General features: G+C 36.4%; 3 protein-coding genes across 3 annotated transcripts; all 3 read right to left on the bottom strand.

Moving 5' to 3' along the window:
• Positions 1-1016: 1016 nt before the first annotated feature.
• Positions 1017-4542, bottom strand: LOC109011550 (sulfite exporter TauE/SafE family protein 2-like). The gene is made up of 4 exons (XM_018992802.2): positions 3622-4542; positions 1964-2107; positions 1697-1852; positions 1017-1602 (listed from the first exon to the last, which is right to left on the bottom strand). The coding sequence occupies exons 1-4, from the start codon at positions 4441-4443 to the stop codon at positions 1294-1296; spliced, it is 1431 nt and encodes a 476-aa protein (XP_018848347.1). The 5' UTR covers positions 4444-4542; the 3' UTR covers positions 1017-1293.
• Positions 4543-10373: 5831 nt separating this feature from the next.
• On the bottom strand, positions 10374-15741 carry LOC109011549 (G-type lectin S-receptor-like serine/threonine-protein kinase At4g03230). Its single transcript, XM_035689367.1, has 7 exons — positions 15716-15741; positions 12520-12641; positions 12239-12441; positions 11871-12081; positions 11318-11555; positions 10860-11010; positions 10374-10789 (listed from the first exon to the last, which is right to left on the bottom strand). Exons 3-7 carry the CDS (start codon positions 12377-12379, stop codon positions 10430-10432), a joined length of 1101 nt encoding a protein of 366 aa, XP_035545260.1. The 5' UTR covers positions 12380-12441; positions 12520-12641; positions 15716-15741; the 3' UTR covers positions 10374-10429.
• Positions 15604-16491, bottom strand: LOC108981719 (cysteine-rich repeat secretory protein 38-like). The gene has a single exon (XM_035689277.1). The coding sequence runs from the start codon at positions 16489-16491 to the stop codon at positions 15604-15606; it is 888 nt and encodes a 295-aa protein (XP_035545170.1).
• Between the last annotated feature and the right edge of the window lie 6850 nt (positions 16492-23341).

Genomic DNA, 23341 nt, shown 5'->3' with positions numbered 1-23341 from the left:
AGCCAACAAAAATTTTCCATTTTTCGTTCTCAATGAATAGACTAATGCACGCTCCAACTAATGCGAGCTTCAAAAGGCCTAGCATTGTTGACGTTATGCACCGTGTGGTAGAGATGGCGGCTGACCGATAAATCTCCCTGTTCTTGCGCTTCCCCACCACCTTTTCCCACTCGCTACCCAGTGTCCCAACCAGCCAAAAACGCTATATTTCTATTACCACAGTTAAGGATGTTATATTGGGTGATGCTGTGCGGATGGTGGTGTCTCAATTACTAGGTGAAGCCACCAAGTTGGAGTTAATGGAGAATCTGCAGGATAAGTTTCATGAATTGAAAGGGGCGGTTGGGTCTTGAAGTTCCGGCTCTTTCTTTCGCCCTTTAGAATGACTAAGGAAGTGAACTTTTGGTTTTGAATTACTCTATATATATCTTAGTGCTGCGAAGAATATTCAAGGAAAATGGTTAAGTGCATTTTTTTGGGTCATGGTCAGTGGAGTTTTGTTTGTATAGGAAGAACAGAAAATCGTAAGCAGCCAAGCTTCTCTTTCTCTGCCGCCACTGGCATAAGGAAGCATTTGTTCATTTTTATGTTTTTCTATTTCTATGGAGGTTGCAATTGCAAGACTGTATTCGCTAGATTATAAATGTTGTTTAAGAATTCAATTTGAAACTTCCGTCGATTCTGATTTGTTGAGACAGTTGGTAGTTTTTGTTAACCAGTTTTGGAAATCTAGCTCCCGCTTCTGACCTGTCAAGCATGTCTCATTAAGGATACATTTGGTTCCTTGATCGAACTCAGATTTAGACTTCTTTTAACATTCAAACACCAAACTCTTAAATCATTAAATTTATCTTAACTTAAAATCTTTTTACATGTAGAACCCACAATATTTTTCAACTCAACACCTCTTTACATGCGGGACTCATAACTTTTTTTAACTTTTTTTAACTTTCTATAAATACATCTAAACTCATCTTAACATCTAAACACATCTAAACTCATCTTAGGTGGACATCACAGAATTCATTCCATCATTTCAACTCATTACTATTCATAGAGAACTCAATTCAGTTCAAATCAGCTTAAAATCTAAACGCAGTCCAATTGTTCTAGAACGTATGTATGGGTTTGTGCAACAATGCAGATTCAGATGTGAGAGCTATTCTGCCTCAAATGTCAAATGAGTGCCAGAAAACGACTCAGCAGTCGCTATTTCACACAGCAAGTTACTTGTCCATCTTCAAATGAAAACCACAATTCTTAACTAAGAAACCTACTGATAAAAGTTATTCTTTAACAGGGTAATTTGAATCCCATGTATTTCCCAGAAACATAGGTCCTCCAAACATCAAGAGCTCCAAAGGTAGTCATCAGAACAGTACTCAAAACCATCACAATGCTAACTGAGAACACGACGAGAGATGCCCTCCCATATCGACGAATCGCTCTCTTCACCACCACCAATCCGAGAAGTGAAGCAGCAAAACAGATGATGGCGAAGATGAGGGCAGTGTGCGTGTGCTCCATGCCCATCAAAACGTACTGGAATACAGACATGGTGGATGCGAAGAAAACCATGAACGAGCAAGTCGCTGCTGTTACCTGCACCAAGATCATGTCAAAGCAAAAAAATAGGCAGTACTGGAAGTTTAAAATGATCGAAGATGGATGGGGGGATCAGAAGCTATATATATACCTCAGGTACTATCCCAACTTGAAGAAGAAGTGGGCTTATGAGCATTCCACCTCCAATTCCAAAGAAACCTCCCAAAACCCCTGCTAAGAATGCCATTCGTGGGAAGATAAGTTTGCTTGAAGGTCCATCTCTAATCTGTAGGTCTTGATCTTCGTCCTTAACGAATGAGTAAATGCTTATGCTAAGTGAAGTATTAAACATTTTAATCTAAATCACTAAAAATAGTTTATATTCACTCATTTTTTTTTTAAAAAAATTTTAAAGCACCTCGTGGTTTGGAGAAGTCTGATGTTTAAGTACAGTCTCCTCTTTGCATAGGATCCAGGAGGTGAAAACCATTGCCAAAGGAATTTGGAATGATGAGATAATCCAGTAACCCGATCCACAAGGTTCTACTTGGATTATTATACCCTGCACATGATATTTCAAACGACATATATTCTGAAAAAATAAATCAGAGAACAAATTTTAAAAAAATGTAACAGTTCGATTAATTTGAGGTATCTCATATTAATCCAGTTTTCCATTTGAGTTTGTTCAGAGAGAGATAGATTTGCAATGATGTAGTGGCCGGGATATGTACGTAAAAGATAGGCAGCTATCCGACTTCAGATATTTCTATTTCAAAAGAGTAATACTTCATCTAGTCGTGAAATGCGCAAATATCATGTAGTCATTTTGAAAAAGAGTAGGATTTACTATTAAAAAATTAATTTCTTTTCATGTGGGTCTCATATTTATTCACTTTTTTCAAAGCGACTGCATGACGCTTGCACACTCACGACTGCAAGTATCATTTCTCATTTCAAAAGGTTCTCTATGGACCATTTTTTTTTTTTACAGACACTCGGACTAATTTGATTCTCAGTTGAATTCGATTTAAATTTAAATTTTTTTTAATATCTAAATATCTAACTTTCAAATCATTAAATTGATTTCAACTTAAAACTTCTTTATACGTGTGACCCACAATAATTTTTTTAACTCAATATCTTTTTTACATATGAAATCTATAATATTTTTCAACTTTTCATAAATATATTTAAATTCATCTTAACATCCAAATACATCTAAACTCATCTTAGGTAGGTCTCATAGAACTCATTACACCATTTCAAGTCATTACTATTCATATAGAACTCAACTTAATTCAATTCAACTCAGCTCAATATCTAAACGCAGCCTTAATTACAAATAAAATAAAAAAGAAATGTCAAAGAAACAAAATAAAATAACGTGAAAAGATTCCCCACAAACCTGCTCGATGCTACTTCAATTTCCGGCCTTACGGCTGGTGTTCGTTCCAGTACGTACGCGTACGGGACCACGAATCCATTGGGATTATTCATTATTCCCAAATTACATGGTTGCAGATCCATTGCTATGATTCGATCTCTAGATATATATTCTATATTTATGTAACAAAAGCTGTATGTCACTTTAGCAACGTTATACCATTCTTATGACAGTAGTACTTGATTTTTCAGTGATGAAGCAAATGGAGTAATTATGACATCAGTAAGGTTAGCAAATAAGTAGCATGATTTCATGTCGTAATTAATGGACAGTCAAGTAATTAGGTCCTTAACTAATTAGGATGTTTAGAATTCACTACAAGAAAACTGCTATAATCCGTCATTGTGACTAGTTATAATTTTTTGTGAAAATAATAATTATTTTTTATTAAAATAAATCTATTTTTTTCATAAATAGTTATTCTCGTCGTAAATAATCCATCATGAATTATCCTTTTGTTATAGTGAGTGGGGCAGGTAGCAATTTCTAACCATCTGATCATTAATCACACGTACAGTAAAAAGTAATTCGAGAAGCCAAAAAAGAAATGATGCATTTAAGTTCATTAACTTGTTGATTATCGTAGAGAAGAATAGTGGTTAGGAAATGGAACAGTCTTACGTACGTACCCGTCCATGCCCATTGCCACGAAGAAGATAGAGAACAAAGAAAGAAAGCCAGACCAGAGCTAAGACCCCCATTTTCATCCATGAAAACCTCAAATTGCAACCCGATCCTTTCACACCCAAAAGAGGTTCTTTAGCAGTTTTGATCCCTTCACTTTCATCACCACAATTCTCATTAGTCAACCCATTTTCCAAATTTCCACCCCCATTTCTCCTCATCAGCTCTTCAGATTCCATTCTCCAATAAAACACACCATTTTGACAAGTCTTAGAGGTAGACCAAGCAAGAAAAGTAGCAAAGAGAATGGTAATGAGCCATTCTGGGAACACAAGGTTGAAAATCACCCCTATACTCACTCCTAATAACATACATGGCTCTGATAAAAGTGCTATATCAAAGTCGATCAATGTCTTGCCACCAAACTTGGGACTGGAGTTGCACAAATTGCACATAACATTTGCAGCTGAACCACCAGTGACCATGAAAGCTGAGAGACTTGAGGCTGCCTTGAGGTCTACGCCTGCAACTATAGTCAGTATGGGTATGAAAAGCCCACCACCTCCAATCCCTCCTGCACTAGATATAGAAGCAGCTATGAAGCAAAGAACTCCTGCCAAAACAACTGGGGTTTCTAATCCTATAAGCTGGTTTAGTTGGGACTCTATTTGGTGATTCCTGATCCATTGGTAAAGTTTTTCTAGTAATTGGTCAATTCTGAGAGGAACGGAGATGGATTGATCTATTGGTTTTGCATGGGAATGGCCGAATGGGATGAGAAGGATAAGGGGAAGAATAAAGAATGTAAGACTTTGGTAATTCTTCATTTGGTTGGGGATTCTTGGTAGTGTTGTCTCCAGATGAACGGTGCAAGTGTCTTATATAAGAACAGACATTTGTGAGGACATCGACAGAAATAACATCAAGTCGACACGCGCGACAGGCAGAAAATGGCTATGATGTTTCTAGTATAGTAATGTCATTTGCTGGGTAGTCAGACTGCAATAAAATCTCTAGCTCCTTTGTCTTTTTGAAGATTGATCAGAATAATGCAACTAATTACGTTGAAAAGCTGGACGGACTACTTATAGATTTTGGACTTTTAAGCATCTCAAAGATCATATATATATATATGTATATATACGCGTACTTCTTGTACAATTATATATATATATATAGAATATAAGGCCGTTTCAATAGAGGATGCTTTTCATGTCAGGACATTACTAATTTCATACATATCGATCATCACTATTTAGAAAATTACTAATTAGCTCGATTTATAAACATGTTATTTCTTTAGGGTCTATCATAATTAGGATGAAGATAGTAATTATCCGGTGATTTGTGTTTGAAAAGACCTGCCCTAGCTACCAAAAAAAAAAAAAAGTTAGGACGAAATATTCTGGCATCCAGTACTATTGATTCATCTTTTTCTTATTCACTAAATTAATTTGTTGTCTTGCAAAGAAAGCATCTAATGTCAAATGAGGTTGGGGGGGTTGCAAAACACGAAAAATTGTTGTGGCTAGATTATAAATTTTAGGTTGATTGAGGATCCAATTTAATGCTTGTTAGCTAGCCTAACAATATATATATATAAATATATATATATATATGTGATATTTGAAATCCAACTTGTTCATCATTTTGTCAACCAACCTAATTTGTGGACAAAAACTTGCTTCGTGTTTACATATGACTATGAGGAGTTTGATCAATTGCCTGCTCATCAGCACCCATCTCATGATTTCTTGTTGCTAAGATACACTGATTAGCTAGCTAGCTGTACGTCTGAAAATTTTAGAAGTGGTTATAAACTACTTGTAGTTGGGGACAATTAAATTAATTATCTGTAATTTATAGACGATTGAGATCGAGGCCCACTACAAGAAATTTGACTTTTAGGGACGAAATTTATTTCGTCCCTAAAAGTCATTTTTGGAGATGAAATTTACCTTTCGTCTCCAAAAATGCCTGAGCTACTAAATTCATTCGAATGGAAAAATATCCATTCGAACAAGATATTTTGTGATGAACAAAATCGTCTCAAAAAAGGAAAACCGTTCGAACGGAACAAAATAGATTCGAATATGAAATTAATGTCTGTTCGAACTGTATATAATCTGTTCGAATAATAATATTGGCGAAAAATTAATTTATTTTTCCCGGGGTAAGTTAACAATCGTTCGAACTTAAATTTCTTTGTTCGAATGGATAGATATTCAATTAATTTTTTTATTAGTATGGATTTGTGCATATATTTTTCCATTAATTTGTTATCATTTTCAAAATATAAAAATGTGTATATATTATATATTATGATTTGCGGTGAGTTAAAATATTTATAAATTTATAAATTACTTTTATGTAATTAACTTCAAAACTTTATAATGATTTCTTTTATGTTAAATTTATATAAATATAACTTTAAAGATAGTATCATTTTTTATATTATCATGAACGGCAAGTAAAATGGAAAAATAAACAAAATAATAAACACGAGAAATAAAAACCATACATTAATTACATCTCAAATATATAATGTTCAATACAACATAAAAAAGTAAAATAATAACTAAAACGATCATAATTATTGATTCCTTAGTATATCAACATCCTCTTGCAATATTTTAATAGATTCTTCCAGATCCCTAAGCTTCTCTATGATGAGCTCAACGAACTCCACAAACAGAGCTCGTACCTGATCAAAAGTAGCCCCAGGAGGCTGTCTCTCAACAGCGGCAACACTACTATAAGCTGGATCTGTGGGAGGATCACTAGGCTGTTCTGGTGCAATCTTCTGCAAGTGCCCCTTGCTCTTACTGAATGTGATCTTGTTAAGGGGCCTCATCTGTGGCGACCTCCGCTCAGTGGTCGACACTGTAACCCCCGATCGGAGTAGGAGGTTAGATATCAGCAGTGCAAATGGTAGACTACCTCCATTGGAAAAACGTGACTTCGATCGAATGCGGATGAATAAATACAATGCCAGATCAATGGGATCCCCCCACGCTATCCGCAGCAAAAATCTGACTCGATCGATTCCTAAATCAGTCTTATGTTTTTTCGGATCGATGTTATAGCCAACAATCAAATTAAGCATTCTAACAAATCCTATACAATCAACCTGTCGAATCACCTTGCTCCCATCAGATGGAGGAGCCGATGGGTCTCGCACTAGCTGACGCACCTGATCGTCTCTGAGACCATCATTAGGTAGATTCTCATCCTCACTACCATCTGAAATAGCATCCGAATTTACATTCGGGACTAGCGTGGAGAATGCGGCCGGTGTGTCGGAATCAGCACGAATTCATTTCCTCATCTTCATCACGTCTATCGACTTGTTACCATTTCTGAGTTGTATGTCTCTCCCATCAAACTCACAACCCATTTTAGAAGGGTTATACATTCTATGTAAGGAATCTAGTCTGTTGACATGCGAATAGTGAGGTAATGAATTGTAGTGCTTACATGATTATTGCCTTATATAGCTTGATTGAAAGATATATTGGAGCTCCTCTCAATGCAATTAGTTAGTATAGGCGTCCTTATTTAAATAAAAATGGTCGTGTGCTCAAAGCATTTGTGTGGGTGGGTGCACGTGAAGTGAATTCATTCTTCTGTATTGTTACATTTGTTTCCCAAACATGTATGCTAGGATGGTCCAGATTTACACATTCACATGCCCTTATGCTTGCTTATATGTGTGGAAATAATTTGTCTTAAGTTCTAAATCCAAAACATAAGGCACCTAATTTGTATGGGAAATACAATCATTTCCTAATACTTTCACTTCAATTGTTCTCTTCAGCTTACACGTATTTTGTGTTCTTTAAACAACATCACCATACGTTCATCATCATACTTTTACATCGTAACTATATTCAATTGAATCAAAGACTTTGCTCTACTCTTTTTTTAAGTGTTGTTACTTTCTTCCAGATTGTGTAACAATGGAAATAAATGTGCTCACTTGAAAATAGAATTTTTCAAAACGTTTAGAAACTTAGAAATAACATTTGCTTAAACAAAATGTTTTGGCCATATATAGGCTAGCTAGGTATTACCAACTTCAAATATTGAAGAGATTTCGATTTAGATCGAATTTGAAAATCAGAAGAGAATCGATAGCAATACTGAACTCATGCAGCTGGTACCTATTGCCAACTCTTTTTAGTTGCTCCTAAACACTGTTTCACTTCGCATGATTATACAATCGTAATTTATTTTTCCTTTCATTTGATTAAGCAAAAGAAAGCAGTTTATTTATTGGATACCAATGATAATGATATGATCAAATCACCACTTATCTCAAAAATTTAAGTTGATAGAAAGATATAGATTTTATTATTTATTTTTATATCTTAACACTTTTCCTCATGTGTGGACCAGATTCTCCCTCAATGGGTAACCCAACACGTGAAATATTTAATTAAATAGAGTAGAATGTAGAGTCATGATTTGAACTCAAGACTTGCATTTTGATATTATATAAAATTACCACTTATTCTAAAAGTTTAAGTTAATGGAAAGATATAAATTTTATTATTTATTTTATATTTTAACAAATGATGGGTGGTTCTTAGGAATCTCAAGGATAAAGATGAGCGGATTCTCTTATACGGATATTGGTATCATCCACTTGTCATCTCACATTCCAAAGTAATAATCTTGATTTTTTTTTTTTTTACAAGCAAGTAAATTCGGAGGGATTTTAACAGCTTTCTTTAATAGTAAAGAAATGCTACAAGAAAATCTTATACTATACACTTTTATTTAATTAATACATAATTTATTATTTTTATCTTTTTATTTAAACATATATAGATTTAAGCATTAAGTTAGAATAACAAAAATGAAAAATCACATGTTAATTAAGTAGAAGTATATGATGTAAGACTTTCATGAAGAATTTTTCTTTAATAAAGAAATGTTCTGTACAAATTGTTGGAAGCTACGTACCCCTTATGTAATAAAATGTGTACATCGATTATATTTTTATTAAATTTTATATTTTTACATGTATGAAAGAGAATTTTTTTTTTTAAATTTATGATTGCCACTTTAATTCCAAAATGGAGGTCGTAGTACAAGCAAATTTAAGTAAGTAATGCTAAGTACAAACTCTAAATAAACAAGTCTGATACAAGTCATTTGGAGTAATGCTACATACAAATCTCAAATAGACAAACTTCATACAAGCTTTTTGTAAAAAAATGAGTCCCACTAATAAAGAATAGTTTTTTTACACTTTTTTAAGGTGGGGTCTACTTTTTTACAAGGGCTTGCATAGAGCTTGTCTATTTGAGGCTTGTACAAATCATTTCTCTTATACAAGAGCTTGTCTATTTGGTACTTGTACAAATCATCAATTGAAGTGCTTACATTTGTAACACCTAGCCAATATACCAATAGCAGGAAATTTCTTAGCATTTAATTGTTTTCATTCTTTCAACTTCAATTGTTACTTTTGCATGTCACGTTTCCATTGTTTGATCATAAAATATCATTAGATGTCATTCTGTGACTAAATATTTGTAAAGAAAATGATCATTTATGACGAGAATGATTGGAATCCCTGCTTCACTAACCCAAATAATTAAGAAAAATAGCTTTTGCAGCTTTTGGAGAGTGATCTTTAAGTGCAGCTTGGCTTTCGGTGATCATGCTATGCTGATGTGCTGAGACAAAGTTTAAACGAAATACACATTGGAGCCAGGATTTTGACCTATGGGGGCTAAGTTAAATACTATCATAATAATGCATGATGTATCTTTTCATGTGTACAATATTATAAATACAAAAATAATATATATAAGATATAGTTTTTAAAAGTTAGGAAGCCAAAATTGCTAATTTAATTAATGAAAGTGGCTGTATGGAATCTATACACCATTAATTAATGGGACGTAGCAGGCTGCCTCCAAACTTTAAATTGGTGCACCATTAATATTCAATTTATTCTGGTGTCTCATCCCCAACATTTTCGTCAAAAACAAATTAGTTGGTTAATGTTTGGGTTCTCAAGTTATCTCAATCTATCTTAAACTAATTAATAGGATCAATTACTTTTTTAACTTTCTATAAAAAAAAAAAAACATATCTCAGCCTATTTCTTACATTCAAACACATGATATCTCAATTTATTTCATATATTCAAATATATTTCAATGGAATCTATAAAATACTATTATTCATAGATCAATTCAAATTATATATATATATATATATATATATATATATTATCATTTCAAAATATATTAGATCACCTTAGCACTCATAAGTCTAGTAATTGATCTTATTGACTTTATTTTTTCAATCTCAAAACCTATTTAAATCGAATATTGATATAGACGTGCACTATTAAGTGGGATAAGGTTTTGTTTTTCGTCTTTAAATTGCTCTTTCTTTTGTTATCAAGATGAATGTATGAACCATGAAGAATAGTTACTTATGCATGATAATTTGAAAAACCTCTGCCAGCACCCATATCCTTAAAAATATATATATTTAGAAGCTCGACATAATAACACATTACTGATGTGGAAGCCTGTCATATCAATTAATATAAAATAATTATGTTTTAACTTTTTTTTTTAAATAATTGTTTACACGTTGTCTTGTGAGCAACAAACTCATTGTATAAGCTGTTGTGGTACTCTGGTCGGAAATCGTGATAAAACTTTGAGCTCCTTTGAGTTTGAATTTATATTCTTTATTTTGTTATTTGAACAAATTCAAGTAAATTCATGGCTGGTAAGAAAAAATTAATACATGTGATCAAACGTAAACAATATATAAGTCTTTTCAAGTAGCTGGAGAAGCGGTGCTCCAGCTAATGATCTCTTGACTAGGTAGAACCGTAGGAGGGCCTGTTGAAGATTGATCAGATATGGAAATTCCTGTTCCTGTGGCAGTGGTTGAAGATTGATCAGACGTCAAAAGTCTACCTATGGTGAATGGAGGTGCAGATGGCGGAGGAAGGTTTATCGTTTTGCTCCCAAGCATAAGAACAACCGTTGACATGGGAGGCCTGACATTAGGATCTTCCTGAACACACAGCAATGAGATATGGATCAATCTCAGAGCCTCGGGTACAGGACAAGTGCCCACTAATGTCTGATCAATCAACTCCTGTCCTTTTCCTTCATTCCATAGCTGCCAGGTCTGTTTTCGTATGTTTTTAAGTTAAAATATTCATAGTTATGCTCAAGAAACGAATAAAAATGAGACGTACATGTGATAGAAGGCTTTGTGCACGTTCTGGTTGATAGAATCCACTGTTCTTTGTCCCACTCAGGATTTCAAGCATCAGAACTCCAAAGCTGTAAACATCGGACTTTATTGAAAATAGTCCCTCCATTGCATATTCTGGCGCCATGTATCCGCTGTTGAGGAAAATATTTTTATACAGTACTCAAAGGGAATGAAAGTATCTGTTCTTGTCAGTTCTATTTACGTTAATGTTAGAACAGGATTTGCCAAACAAAGAAGACCAAAAGGATCAATGAACCCATCACTCCATTATTGTTAGCTAAACTCTGAAGTGTTTGAGACAGGATTTGGGAAGCAAAGAATAGCAAAACATGTACGCGAAAGGATTAAACTTTAGTTTAACCATGTCTTAAAAAAATTCCTGTATGAAGCCGCATCAGTGATGTATGAAAATGAGATGTCATGGAGGGAATGACTTACTATGTCCCGACGACTCTGTTAGTGTTGGCTTCTATTTGATTGCCACCAAACATCCTAGCTGTGCCAAAATCTGATATCTTTGGATTCATCTCATCATCTAACAGCACATTGCTTGCTTTCAAATCCCTATGGATGATTTTCAGCCGGGAGTCCTCGTGTAGATATAGAAGGCCCCTTGCAATCCCATTGACTATGTTTATACGCCGATCCCAGTCTAGTTCTCTGCATTTTTTTGGATCTGCATTGTGACAAGAAGGCAAATAGCAAAGTTCACTGGGAAGTACTTGGAAGTATGGGCGGATCACTCCTGCATACAGAGAGGTAAATGGCAAAGCAGATTTCTTTGCTAAATAGGGTGCAGCTGTTGCAACAGAAATCTCCCAAAATCCTATTCTTCTCCCCTCTATAGTTAAAGGCCGATCAAGGATGGAGAGGGCAAGAATTGCCTACTTAGTATTATAAATAATTTTGTTGTATAGTTTTCCAACTTTGTACAATGGTTTGCTCTACCTGAGGGGAGAGGGAGAGAGAGAGAGAGAGAGAGAGAGCAAACCAAATAGGAAGGCATCAAGACTGGTATTGGCCATGTACTCGTAGACAAGAAGCTTTTCATCTCCTTCCAAGCAGCAGCCCAAGAGTCTCACTAGATTTCTGTGTTGGAGTTTCACGATTAGCATTACTTCATTCTTGAACTCTTCCAGACCTTGTTTAGATTTAATGGAAAGCCTTTTAACTGCAATTTCCTTTCCACTACTCAGCTGTCCCTGGAAGAATTTCAAACTTTCTCCATCAAAAAATATAATAATCCAAAGGTAATGGTAGTCATGCATTGCAATATGTCACATCAAATAATCACAAAAATCAAATACTTCCCAAAAAGGAACATGTATTTTGGAACAACTAATTAATCTCTCTTTGAACCTTGTAAACTGGGCCAAAACCACCTTCTCCAAGCTTATTTGCATCAGAGAAATTGCTCGTAGCAGTCTGTATGGTATCCAAACTGTAGTAATGCATTTCTCCACTGTTGTCATGATCCCCGGCATGCATATTTCTATCCATTGTGTGTACAGACGGTGAACCTTTCCAGTTTTGAAGAAGGATTATTTCGCTCGTCTCTCCCTCTGAGTTACAAGAACAGCTTAAAGAATTAATGACTGGCAAGGAGTACAGAATTTAAAAGACAGGCAAACTAATGCTACCTTCTTGTCTTTTCCTTCTGGCACAGGATAAATAATACCACAAACCCAAAAGAGCTGCTACGACTGCAATTGAAGATACACTAATGATTACGATCTTTGTTGTATTCTTTCCTCCCTTTCCTGGTTCCATCATCCAATGCAACGGTAAGTTTGCTTTAAATATCTTACAACAATAATACATCAATAAATATGCAGGGACATTGTTATAACTGTGTAGAGACGATGATTCAATAATATTCATGAAGGTCCCTGACAGCATATGGGGAATACAACTTAATTTATCCCATAAATGCAAGTAGTAAAGTAGCATACTGGGGAACTGATATATATGTTTAGACATAAGAGTAATGCTAGCATTCCCCTAATTTATATTAATCACTTTTCTTCTTGATGTCCATGTAACTTATTAAAATAATTAAAAAAGTTTAAAATATATATTCAAAACAAAATGTGGCCCAAAAACACTAAAATCCTAGATTCCCTTTATCTTTTTATGTTTGTGTTTTTAATTTTTTTCAATCATATGGCACCACACATCAAGAAGGTAAAATGAGTGGTATAAATTAGGGGGCATAATAGCATTACTCTATGATATAAATATAAATAATAAAATCTACATATTCCTGTTAGTTTAAATTTTTGAGACAAACGAAGATTTTACATAACATTAAAGGTTTTGAATTCGAATCTTAACTCTATATTTCACTCCATTGATTATATATTCTACGTTTTGATCCACTTATTAAGAGAAGGTCCACACATAAGATGGAGTGTTACAGACATAAAAATATGTTTCTTTCTGTCGGTTTAAGTTTTTTGGAGAAGTGATTTCACAATATATATCCATGTTCATAATCAAGAGGTATTAAGGTAATAGTTTCTTTTTAACTGAACAACAAAGTAGACTAGTGGGTACCTTTTAAGGACTCCAAAATATGCAGTGGATATGCGTAATCTAGACTCAGATTTTCCGAAAAAAAAAAAAAATCAATGAAACAAGTGTAATAATAAACTTATCTCATCTTATCATTATAATTTTTTCAAATTCTCACATAAAATATAATAAATAATTCAACATTTTCAAATTTCAAAATAATATTTTAACAATATTTTATTCAACTTTTACTTTCCATCTAATACATCTCATCTTATTTCACTATTCAAACCATACCTAAATCTTATAAAAAAAAATGAATTTATGAACTAATGTGATGAGATATATTAGAGTAATATTGCACAAAATTTTTCAAGTTTGTGATTAATTTAATCCTCCTCACCACATTGGCCGGGGTGGCGTTTCCACCCTCGCCCTTACATCTCGGGGCGGGGTACCCAAGTCTACCTCTCCCTCTTCCCACTTTAATAATGGACTATAGTTCACCAGGTTTAAAAATTATTCCTGAGTAGAAAAGTGATAAAAAATATAATTTTTGACCCAATTTTTAAATTTAAATTTTTAAATATGACTATAATTTAAAAACTATATAGTTTTAAATTTTTTAATACATATTTTGTGTAAGTTGTAGTATAATAAGGTGACCTTTTATATATTGTCTTCACAGTACAAATGTCTCACATTGCTTACAATACAAGTCTCATAATTAAGTAATATGAAACTCTTGTATTGTCTTGACAATCTATAAAAAAATTATCCTATTATATTATAACTTACACAAAATATTAAATAAAGAGTATTATTAGAGAGTAGCCACTATAGCTGTGCACACATTGCATACATTATGTGGATGCTTCTCATCATTTTGTTTTTTTTAATTTTCTTTTTGGTGCAAAACGCAGATGACTTCTCATCTCTCTCATCAACTCTCTCTCATCAACTCTTTCTCTCTCCTCAACTCTCTCATCCCTCATCGTCTCTCTTATCTCGGTTCTCTCTCATTAACTCTCTCTCTCTCTCTCTCTCCTCGATTCTCTCTCATCTTGATCTCTCTCTCTCATCTCCACTCTCTTTCTCATCTTGGTCTCTCTCATCTCCTCTCTCTCTCATCTCATCTCATCTCATTTCATCTCTGCTCTCTCTCATCTCTCTAATTTTAAATTTAAGAGATGTATGATTTAAATGATACCACATAATGTGTGTAAAAATGGTTGCTCTCAACAGTGATTGCTCCTAATAATATTTCTTAAATAAAAATTCTATTTAATATATATTATTATAGTATAAATAATAAATATATATAAATATTTATAGTATAAATATATAAATGTGGTACGTGAGGAATGCTGTGGGCAGTGCCCTGCCGACCCCTAGTTAGTTTTGATGACATCTCCGACCAAACACTTTTTAAATTGAGACATACGTGTCCTACCTTTACCAGGCGGGTGCTGTCGGGGTGCTTCCCCTAGATAAAATTTATTTTTTTAATTTTTAATTTTTAATATTTTTTAAAAATATAACAAATTATCAATATATTAATAATATTTTTTTATTCAGTAAATAAAAAAAATTAAAAAATATAATTAAATAGATGAAGGGTGGGGACTAGGGGTGTAACACGGCTGGTCCGGACCAGAGAAATCGACCAGACGGTTTGGTTCGGATCGGACCGAAAAAATGTATAGTTGGTTTCGGTTCAATAAATAGGAAAATTTCGGTCTTCGGTCTGATCTTGGAGTGGAGATTTCTCAGACCAGACTGGACCGACCTAATAAAAAATAATTTATATATATTATTTATATAATAATTATACAATTAACAATATAAAATTTTAAATATGTTATTAATATTTGTTAATATTGTATAAATTAACAATATTTTATATATATCTTCATCTAACTTATCACTATTAACAATATAAAATTTTAAATATATTATTAACACTTGTTAATATTCAATGAATTAACTAATATATAATATCAATTAGTTAATTATATAGTAATTATATAAATTAATAATGTAATTTTTATCTAATTTACTATCATTGAACATAATCTATATTAATAAGTCACTTAATTTAATTTAGTATTTTAAATAATTTTTTTATTAATTGATTTAAAAAAAATAGACCAGACCGAATGGACCGACCAGATCGGACTGGGTCGATAACTACTGGTCTGATCTGGTCCCTATGAGAGTGTTCGGTCCGAAAAAATGATGGACCAAAAATATTCAATCGATCGCGGAATCGGACCGACCGTTTTACACTGGGAACAAAATGGAGCGGCAGTAGCATTATTCTTACCAGGCACGTGTTGGGACGGCACCGTCGCTGATGGTTGCGGAGCAAAGAAAGGGTACTTCTCGAATCTTATATTGCAACTCGGGGCTAAAATGCGCCACCCTTTCTTCACTTTGCAACACTTATCGGCTTCCTTCATCAACACATCAAAACAATGATTGCATGAACTGACAGTGATATCTCTGGTACACTGCACTAACCCATATTCAATCTCGGACCCATCAACCCCTGGCCGACTATTTGCCTTGAACAACAGATCAGTTACTGAAACTCCCTCCATCAGTCCATACATCAGCGATGGTGTTTCAAAATTTGTTTCATCGTTTGAAGTTTGATTCTCGACATTCCACATCAACAACCTCGGCAACGTCTCTTCCTTTCCAAAAAAATTAATGTTGGAGTACCTTAACATGCATTCATCGAACCAGATGATCGCACTTCTGTTGGATGAACATCGACTTGCGATGTTTTGACTCGCATACCTGACACATCTTTTGCAGGTATCAATAGAAACATCACCTCGGCAGAGGAAGAGGCCGTAGATGCCGTTAGAAGTGTCGTTGTAGAAGCTAATGTTTTGGGAAGCTTTGTCCGATAAAGAACCCAAAAGGGTTGTGAGGTTTGATCCGTAAGAATCGTTGGATGTTTCATTATAGGGATCTAGACAAACGTGAGAGTTGTAGATTGGCAGCTGGGAATTGGTGGGGATGATGATAGCGCAGGCTGTGAATAATAACAGCAAAACAGAGACTCTGGAATTATGGAAGAAAACCATTATTCGTCTAATTGTTGTTGGAGATAACCCAGGACAACTTGTTTGTTCAACTTCCATTAGCCAACTCCCAGTTGTAGAATTAATTGTGCAGGCTAGGCTCCTTATTCCAAAATGTGGTGGGGGGCCGGCTTAGATCGGCAAGCCAATTCTCAGCATGGAAGAGGTCACAACCATTCTAGTCATCTAAGAAGTAAGGCCGGTTTGAAAGTTGTTCAGTCTAATATTAAATTGAATTTAAACATGTAATTATTAAATTATTAAATTCATTTCAATTCAAAATCTCTTTACACGTAGGAATTATAATCTTTTTTAATTTTACATAAATATATCTAAATTCATCTTAACATCTAAATACATCTAAACTTATTTTAAATAGGTTTCATAAAATTCAATTCACCATCTCAATTTATTACTATTCATAAAGAATTCAACTCAACTGAATCTATGTTCTAATATTATTCATTAAATGGGTTTTGGTTGTGTAGATTTTCATTTTCAACTCATGACTTATGAAAGAATAGAAAACTCTCTAGAAGACTAGAACAGCAATAGCCCACCAGATAACAATAATCCAAACCATAAAGACAAATTCAATCCCTCCGCTCCCAAATAAAATCAAATGACAATAATGTCATCATATGTGATTAGCCCCCACAAAAGACAGAAAGATAGTTGTACTCAACCTAATTGAACAACCTCTTCTTCTACTTGTCACCTTCCGGGCTCCTGATATCCATCAATTACCCCTACACTTTCCCGAGAAAGAAAAAAGAACTTAATTATCAAAATTGGCATGTTTGGCAATTAAGGTGTTCTCAAAATTTGTCAAACACATTTCTTCATTTTTTTTTTCTTAACTTCATTCTCAAATATTATCTAAATACAATTTTTGTATTTTAAAATTTTCTATAATCATTAGTTAATCATTATTCAAATACAAAAATAATACAACTTATCATAATCACAAAATATTTATTTTGCTGACGGAGGGGCTTGGTAAAGGGCTGACGGAGGGGCTTGGTAAAGGCTGACTGCCGACATGACGTCGGCAGGGAGGGTGAGGTCTTTTGCAGAGCTGGTTTCGAAGTCTCCTCAGGGCATTCCTGAGGTGTCTGCTCCTTTTAGGAAGCCGAAAATGTTAGACGGAGAAGTTTATGTTCAGTTTTCGAAGGAGGAAGTGGAAAAATCTGCTGAGCCGTTTAGGTTTGCTATTGTTTTGAAGTTTATTAGACAAAGACCATCACTGGATAGAATTCGCATGTTTATTCATGAGCGGTGGGGCTTGTCTGTCCAGCCAATGGTGTCTGCAATGAGAAGGCCTCGGAATGTTTTTGTTCGGTTCTCGATTGAGGAGGATTTTCTTAAAGCTTTCTCTAGAGAGAGCTGTGACGTGGATGGTGTTACTTATCGTTTATTCCAATGGACGACAGAGTTTACTGAGGAATCGGAACCGGCTTTAGTCCCGGTATGGTTAATGCTTCTTGGTCTGCCACCAAACTATTATCATGAGGCATTTCTTAAGAGCATAACGGCGCCGATTGGAATGTATTTGAGAAGAGATAACGCAACAAGATGTGCTACGAGGACTGATGGTGCAAGGGTCTGCGTATTGATGAATATTGCTCAGGAGCCGATTAAGTCCTTTTGGATTGGAACGCCTAAGAATCCGAAGAGCATTTTCCAGGAGGTTCTATACGAGACCTTGCCTGCTTTTTGTTTGCACTGTAAAGTGCAAGGGCATAATCTAATTACTTGTAGAGCATCACAGCAGGAGGGGAAGGATAAGAGAAAGAAAGCGGGGGTTAAGTCGGCCAATGTTTGGGCTGCAAAATCATCTAACCCTCCAGCAGACAATGAGTTGGCCGGTGATGGCAAATTGGATGGAAAGCCAGATGCACCAGTGCACTCGTCCGATGACCTAAATGAGCTGGAGACCATCGTTGATCAGGGGGAGGAGGTGATGGTGTCAGGAGATGAAACAAAGGCTGACGACGCGTTAGCAGTGCACGTAGTGCACGGTGAGAACAATGTAATGGTTTTGAGTACGTCCGCGGATAGAATTTTGTTGCATGGGGAGAATAGTGGGGCCCAGAATAAAGGAATTTTGGAGGTATCCGAGTTTGTTTGTGCACAAGTAGAGACCGTTGGTACATTTTTGGCGTCGCCTTTAGGGAATAGCGTGGGGTGTGGTACGGAGGTTGTGGATTTATCTGAACAGCCTATTACTGAAGAAGGAGAGTTGGTGGAGGATGGTCTGCAGGCAGTAGCCTGTGTAAGGGGCAAGGAAAACGTTTTTGTGTCGGATGATGAGGGGGCGCTTCCGCACCTAGGGAAGGAGAAGGATGATCATTCGGACTCAGAGATTACAGTTAAGGAAGGACACAGAGGAAGGACAAGACGAAGTTCGTCCCGGGCTCCTAGCAGGCCCTCCCGTTTGAATTTATGATTAATACGATCTTGTTCTGGAATGCTCGAGGACTTGGTACCTCGAAAAAAAGACTTCGAATGCTATTGAAGTCTCATAAACCAAAGTTGTTAGCCTTGGCAGAGCCGTTTCGTGAGGATAATCACCTGGCACGTTGGCAAAAGTTACTTAGTTTTGATGAGTGTTTTTCTAATGGTGCGCAAGCAGGCAAATTATGGGTTTTCTGGGATGCAGAGATACAGGTGGATGTGCTGGGAGTATCTAATCAACAGATCTCCTTGTTATTAAACTCTTCTGTGGTAGTGTCGTTTGTTTATGCGAAGTGTAGATACTTAGAGAGACGGAATCTTTGGGCCGAGCTTCTTTAGTTCTGTTCTTTGAGTTTGCCATGGATCGTTATCGGGGATTTTAATGTGATTCGCGAGAGGCGAGGAGGTTGCCCAAGGTTGCCGTGTGCAATGGAGGAATTTTGCAACTTCATTGATGCGGGGGGTCTGATGGAGATTCCTTCCAGTGGAAATAAGCTCTCATGGTGCAATGGACAGAGCGGGATGGCGCGTAGTTGGGCTAGATTGGACAGAGCACTCTGTAACGTACGCTGTCTGGAGCTATTTCCATCGATTTCTCTTAAGTACTTGGCTCGTCATTCATCTGATCATGCTCCAATGCTTCTTGGTCTAGCGGATCCTGTTTTGCGGTATGGCCCTAGCTCTTTCAAGTTCCAACAGATGTGGACCTTGCATGAAGATTTTTGGAGGTGTGTGTCCTCTGTTTGGCAGGAGAATACAAGAGGTTCGGGACTTTGGAAGCTTGCTTCAAAATTAAAACGGCTTAAAGTAGTGCTGCGTAGTTGGAATAAGGAGGTTTTTGGATGGACGGGGGCGCATATTAAACGTCTGGAGGCACAAGTTGAGGAAGGGGAAGCAAGTCTTCAGGAAGGATTTTTTGAGGATGTTGAAAATGATGTCTTGGCATCTAGACTTGAGCTCTCTGTTTGGCAAAAGAGGGAGGAAATTCGCATTGCACAGCAGGTTAAAAATGATTGGATGGATCATGGTGAGATTAACTCTTCATTTTTCAAAGCAATGCAGGTTAGGAGGGCGAGAACGGTAACAGAAATGCAGTTGAGTGATGGACGTGTTTTATCTTCTCCGGAAGATATACATGACGCTGCAGTGGTGTATTTTCAGGAACTACTTCAAGGCCATCCTAGCAGAGTTCTTCCTGACTTGTCGACATTAATTCAAGAGGACGTGGCGGGTGAGGAGAACCATCTCATGTGTTGCATTCCTTCTGAGAAGGAGATCAAGGACGCTTTGTTCTCTATCCCAACGGCTAGTAGCCCAGGTCCCGACGGATTCGGATCTGGTTTCTTTCAGCACTGTTGGTCATTGGTGAAAGCTGACTTGATGGAGGCGATATGGGATTTCTTCAGGGGTTCCCCTATGCCCAGGTTTTATACTTCCTCCTTTATTGTACTGATTCCAAAAGTTTTAAGCCCTACATCCTTCGATCAATTTAGGCCGATCAGCCTTTGTTCCGTTGTCTACAAAATCTGCTCAAAAATTCTGGTAGCTCGATTGAATTCAGTTTTGAGTCGTATTGTTTCATTGGAGCAAGGTGCATTCCTTCCCGGACGCAGTATTTTTGATAATATCAGCCTCACTCAAGAGCTCGCTCATGATTTAAATAAGTCAGTTAGAGGGGGGAATATTATGGTGAAAATCGACATAGCTAAAGCTTATGACACTATTGATTGGAATTTTTTATTTCATGTGTTGAAAGGGTTCGGTTTTTCGGTTGAAGTTTGTAACCTCTTGTCACAATGTGTCACTACTCCTTGGTATTCTGTAATCATGAATGGTACTGCTAAAGGCTTCTTTAAAGGTGGTAGGGGCCTTCGCCAAGGGGATCCTCTCTCACCTTATTTATTCATTCTTGTGGAGGAGATTTTTTCTCGACTTTTAAAGCAAAAGTTTGAGGACGACAAGATTGGTCTCTATACTTATCCGCGCAGGGGCCCCTTCATAACAAATCTTCTTTACGCGGATGATATGATGATATTTGCGAATGGGAGCAAGAAGTCGGTTAAGGAGATTAAGGACACTCTTAGCCTTTACGCTCAGTGGTCGGGGCAGCGGGTGAACGAGAGAAAGTCATCAATTTTTTTCTCTAAAACAATTTCAGCCACTCGTCGTCATGAACTGCTGCTGCTTACTGGTTTCTCTGAAGGTAAGTTTCCAGTTAAATACTTAGGGGTGCCAATTATTTCCGGGAGGATGAAGGGGATTTATGTGGAGGAGTTAGTTCAGTGTATACGTCGGAAAATAGAGGGATGGAAGGTCAAGCTTCTGTCCTCTGGTGCTTGGTTAATTCTTTTAAAACATGTTATTGTAAGTATGCCTGTTCATCTGTTGCGTGTTCTACAAGTCCCGAAAGCAGTTTTGTTATCTTTGCATAAGCTGTTTAGCTCTTTTTTTTGGGGATCGGCGAATGGAAAATCAAAGAGGAAATGGATAAAGTGGGACATCCTTTGCAAGCCGATTGATGAGGGGGGAGTAGGATTGAGGAGTCTATTTGATGTACAAAATGCTCTGCACTTTAAGTTTGCTTGGAAGTTATTGACTGCTAATTCTTTGTGGACAAGTTTTTTCCAATCGAAGTATGTTAAGAATCAGCACATTTCGATGGTGAGTCCATCTAAGGGTTCTCGTTTCTGGAAGATGGTCATGGGGGCAATTCCTGTGGTGATTCAGAATTCTAGATGGATTGTAAAAGATGGCAATGTCTCTTTTTGGAGGGATAAATGGTTGGAGTCGGGTCCTATATGTGCTCAACAGAGCATTGTAAACCAACCGAATCTGTTGGTTAAGCATTGCATGGTGAACAACAGCTGGGATGTGGATATGCTAGTACAGCTCGTGGGCCAAGAGTTAACAGACAACATTGTCTCGAGGATTAGCAGTATAAGAGAAGGGGCTGATTTTTTGGTTTGGATGGGCAACTTGGATGGAGGTTTTACGACCAAGAGTGCGTGGAGTATTGTTCGAGTTATAGCTCCAAGAACGCTGTGGTCGGAGTGGGTATGGCACTCTGCGTTGCCAAGAAAGGTCTCAGTGACAATGTGGAAAGCCTGGTATCATAGCCTCAGCGTAGATGAGCGTGTTAGACGAATTGGCATTCCTTTGGTCTCCAAGTGTGAATGTTGTGAGGAGGGGGCTTTTGAAGACTTAAATCATGTGCTCTATGGGGGGAGAACAGCAGCAGCTATCTGGAAGTTTTGCTCAAGTCTGGTGGGAATTCCATATGTTGCTAATCGGACATGGAAAGAAGCAGTGGAGGTGTGGTTTAGACGTACTAAAAGGTCTTCGCAGGTGGGCAACCTAATCGGCTTAATTCCCAATATCATCACATGGAGCTTGTGGGTCTGGAGGCGTACGGCAAGGATGGAAGGCAAAAGGGAATCCATTACAGTGTTATGGCGATCTGTGAAGCATTGGATTAATTGGGTGGGAGTGAAATTAAAAGCAGTGTATCGGTTGGGAAGCAGGGATATTGTGATATTGCAGATGTTGAAGCTGACGTGCAACGTTAAACATGAGAAGTTTATAGCAGTGTCTTGGTCTAAACCGTGTGCAGGATGGTTAAAACTAAACACTGATGGAAGCAGTTTACATAATCCAGGAGACCTAGGTGTGGGTGGAGTGCTGCGGGATGAACAAGGAAAGTTGAAGTTTGCATTTGCTGCTAGCACAGGCAGTGGATCCAACAATCAAGCTGAACTAATAGCTATTTTGATGGGTGTAAAATATTGTAAGGCCATGGGTTTTAACAATGTCATTTTAGAAATGGATTCGCTGGTAGTGGTTAATTGGTTAAAGGAAGGCAAGTGTAGTTTATGGTATTTGGAGGATTTTTGGGAGGAGTTGAGTCAGCTGTTATTGTTGACGAATTTTCAAATACAGCATGTCTATAGGGAAGGTAATATGGCAGCGGATCACCTTGCTAGACTGGGTAGTTATGGTTGCAATAGAGTTTGGCTGTCACAAGATGAGCTTCCTTATCTTCTTAAGGGGATTCTTAGAACGGATCGCACGGGCTTACCTTACTTAAGAAAAGTTTATAGATGAACCTTGGTTTAGGTTCTTCAGTAGCAGTTTTCATAGGATGTGTAGTTTTCTTCGATTTGGCTTGGTTTTCTGTTATTTGATGTTTCTTGCTATGGAGGTTTTGTAGAAGGTTTCCTCGACCAAAAGTGAGGATTTTAATAATAAGGAGATCTGATCTCCAGTTTTTATAAATAAAAAAAAAAAAAAAAATCAATACAACTTTTACAAACTATAAATCGAAAACAAAAAATTTTAAGAAATTATATTCAAACAACTTTTCGACTTTATCTGTCCACTCTTGCAAACTCTAATACAA

Source organism: Juglans regia, chromosome 4 (assembly GCF_001411555.2).
Source record: "Juglans regia cultivar Chandler chromosome 4, Walnut 2.0, whole genome shotgun sequence".
Classification (NCBI taxonomy): Eukaryota; Viridiplantae; Streptophyta; class Magnoliopsida; order Fagales; family Juglandaceae; genus Juglans; species Juglans regia.
This window is presented reverse-complemented; position numbering and strand designations above follow the sequence as displayed.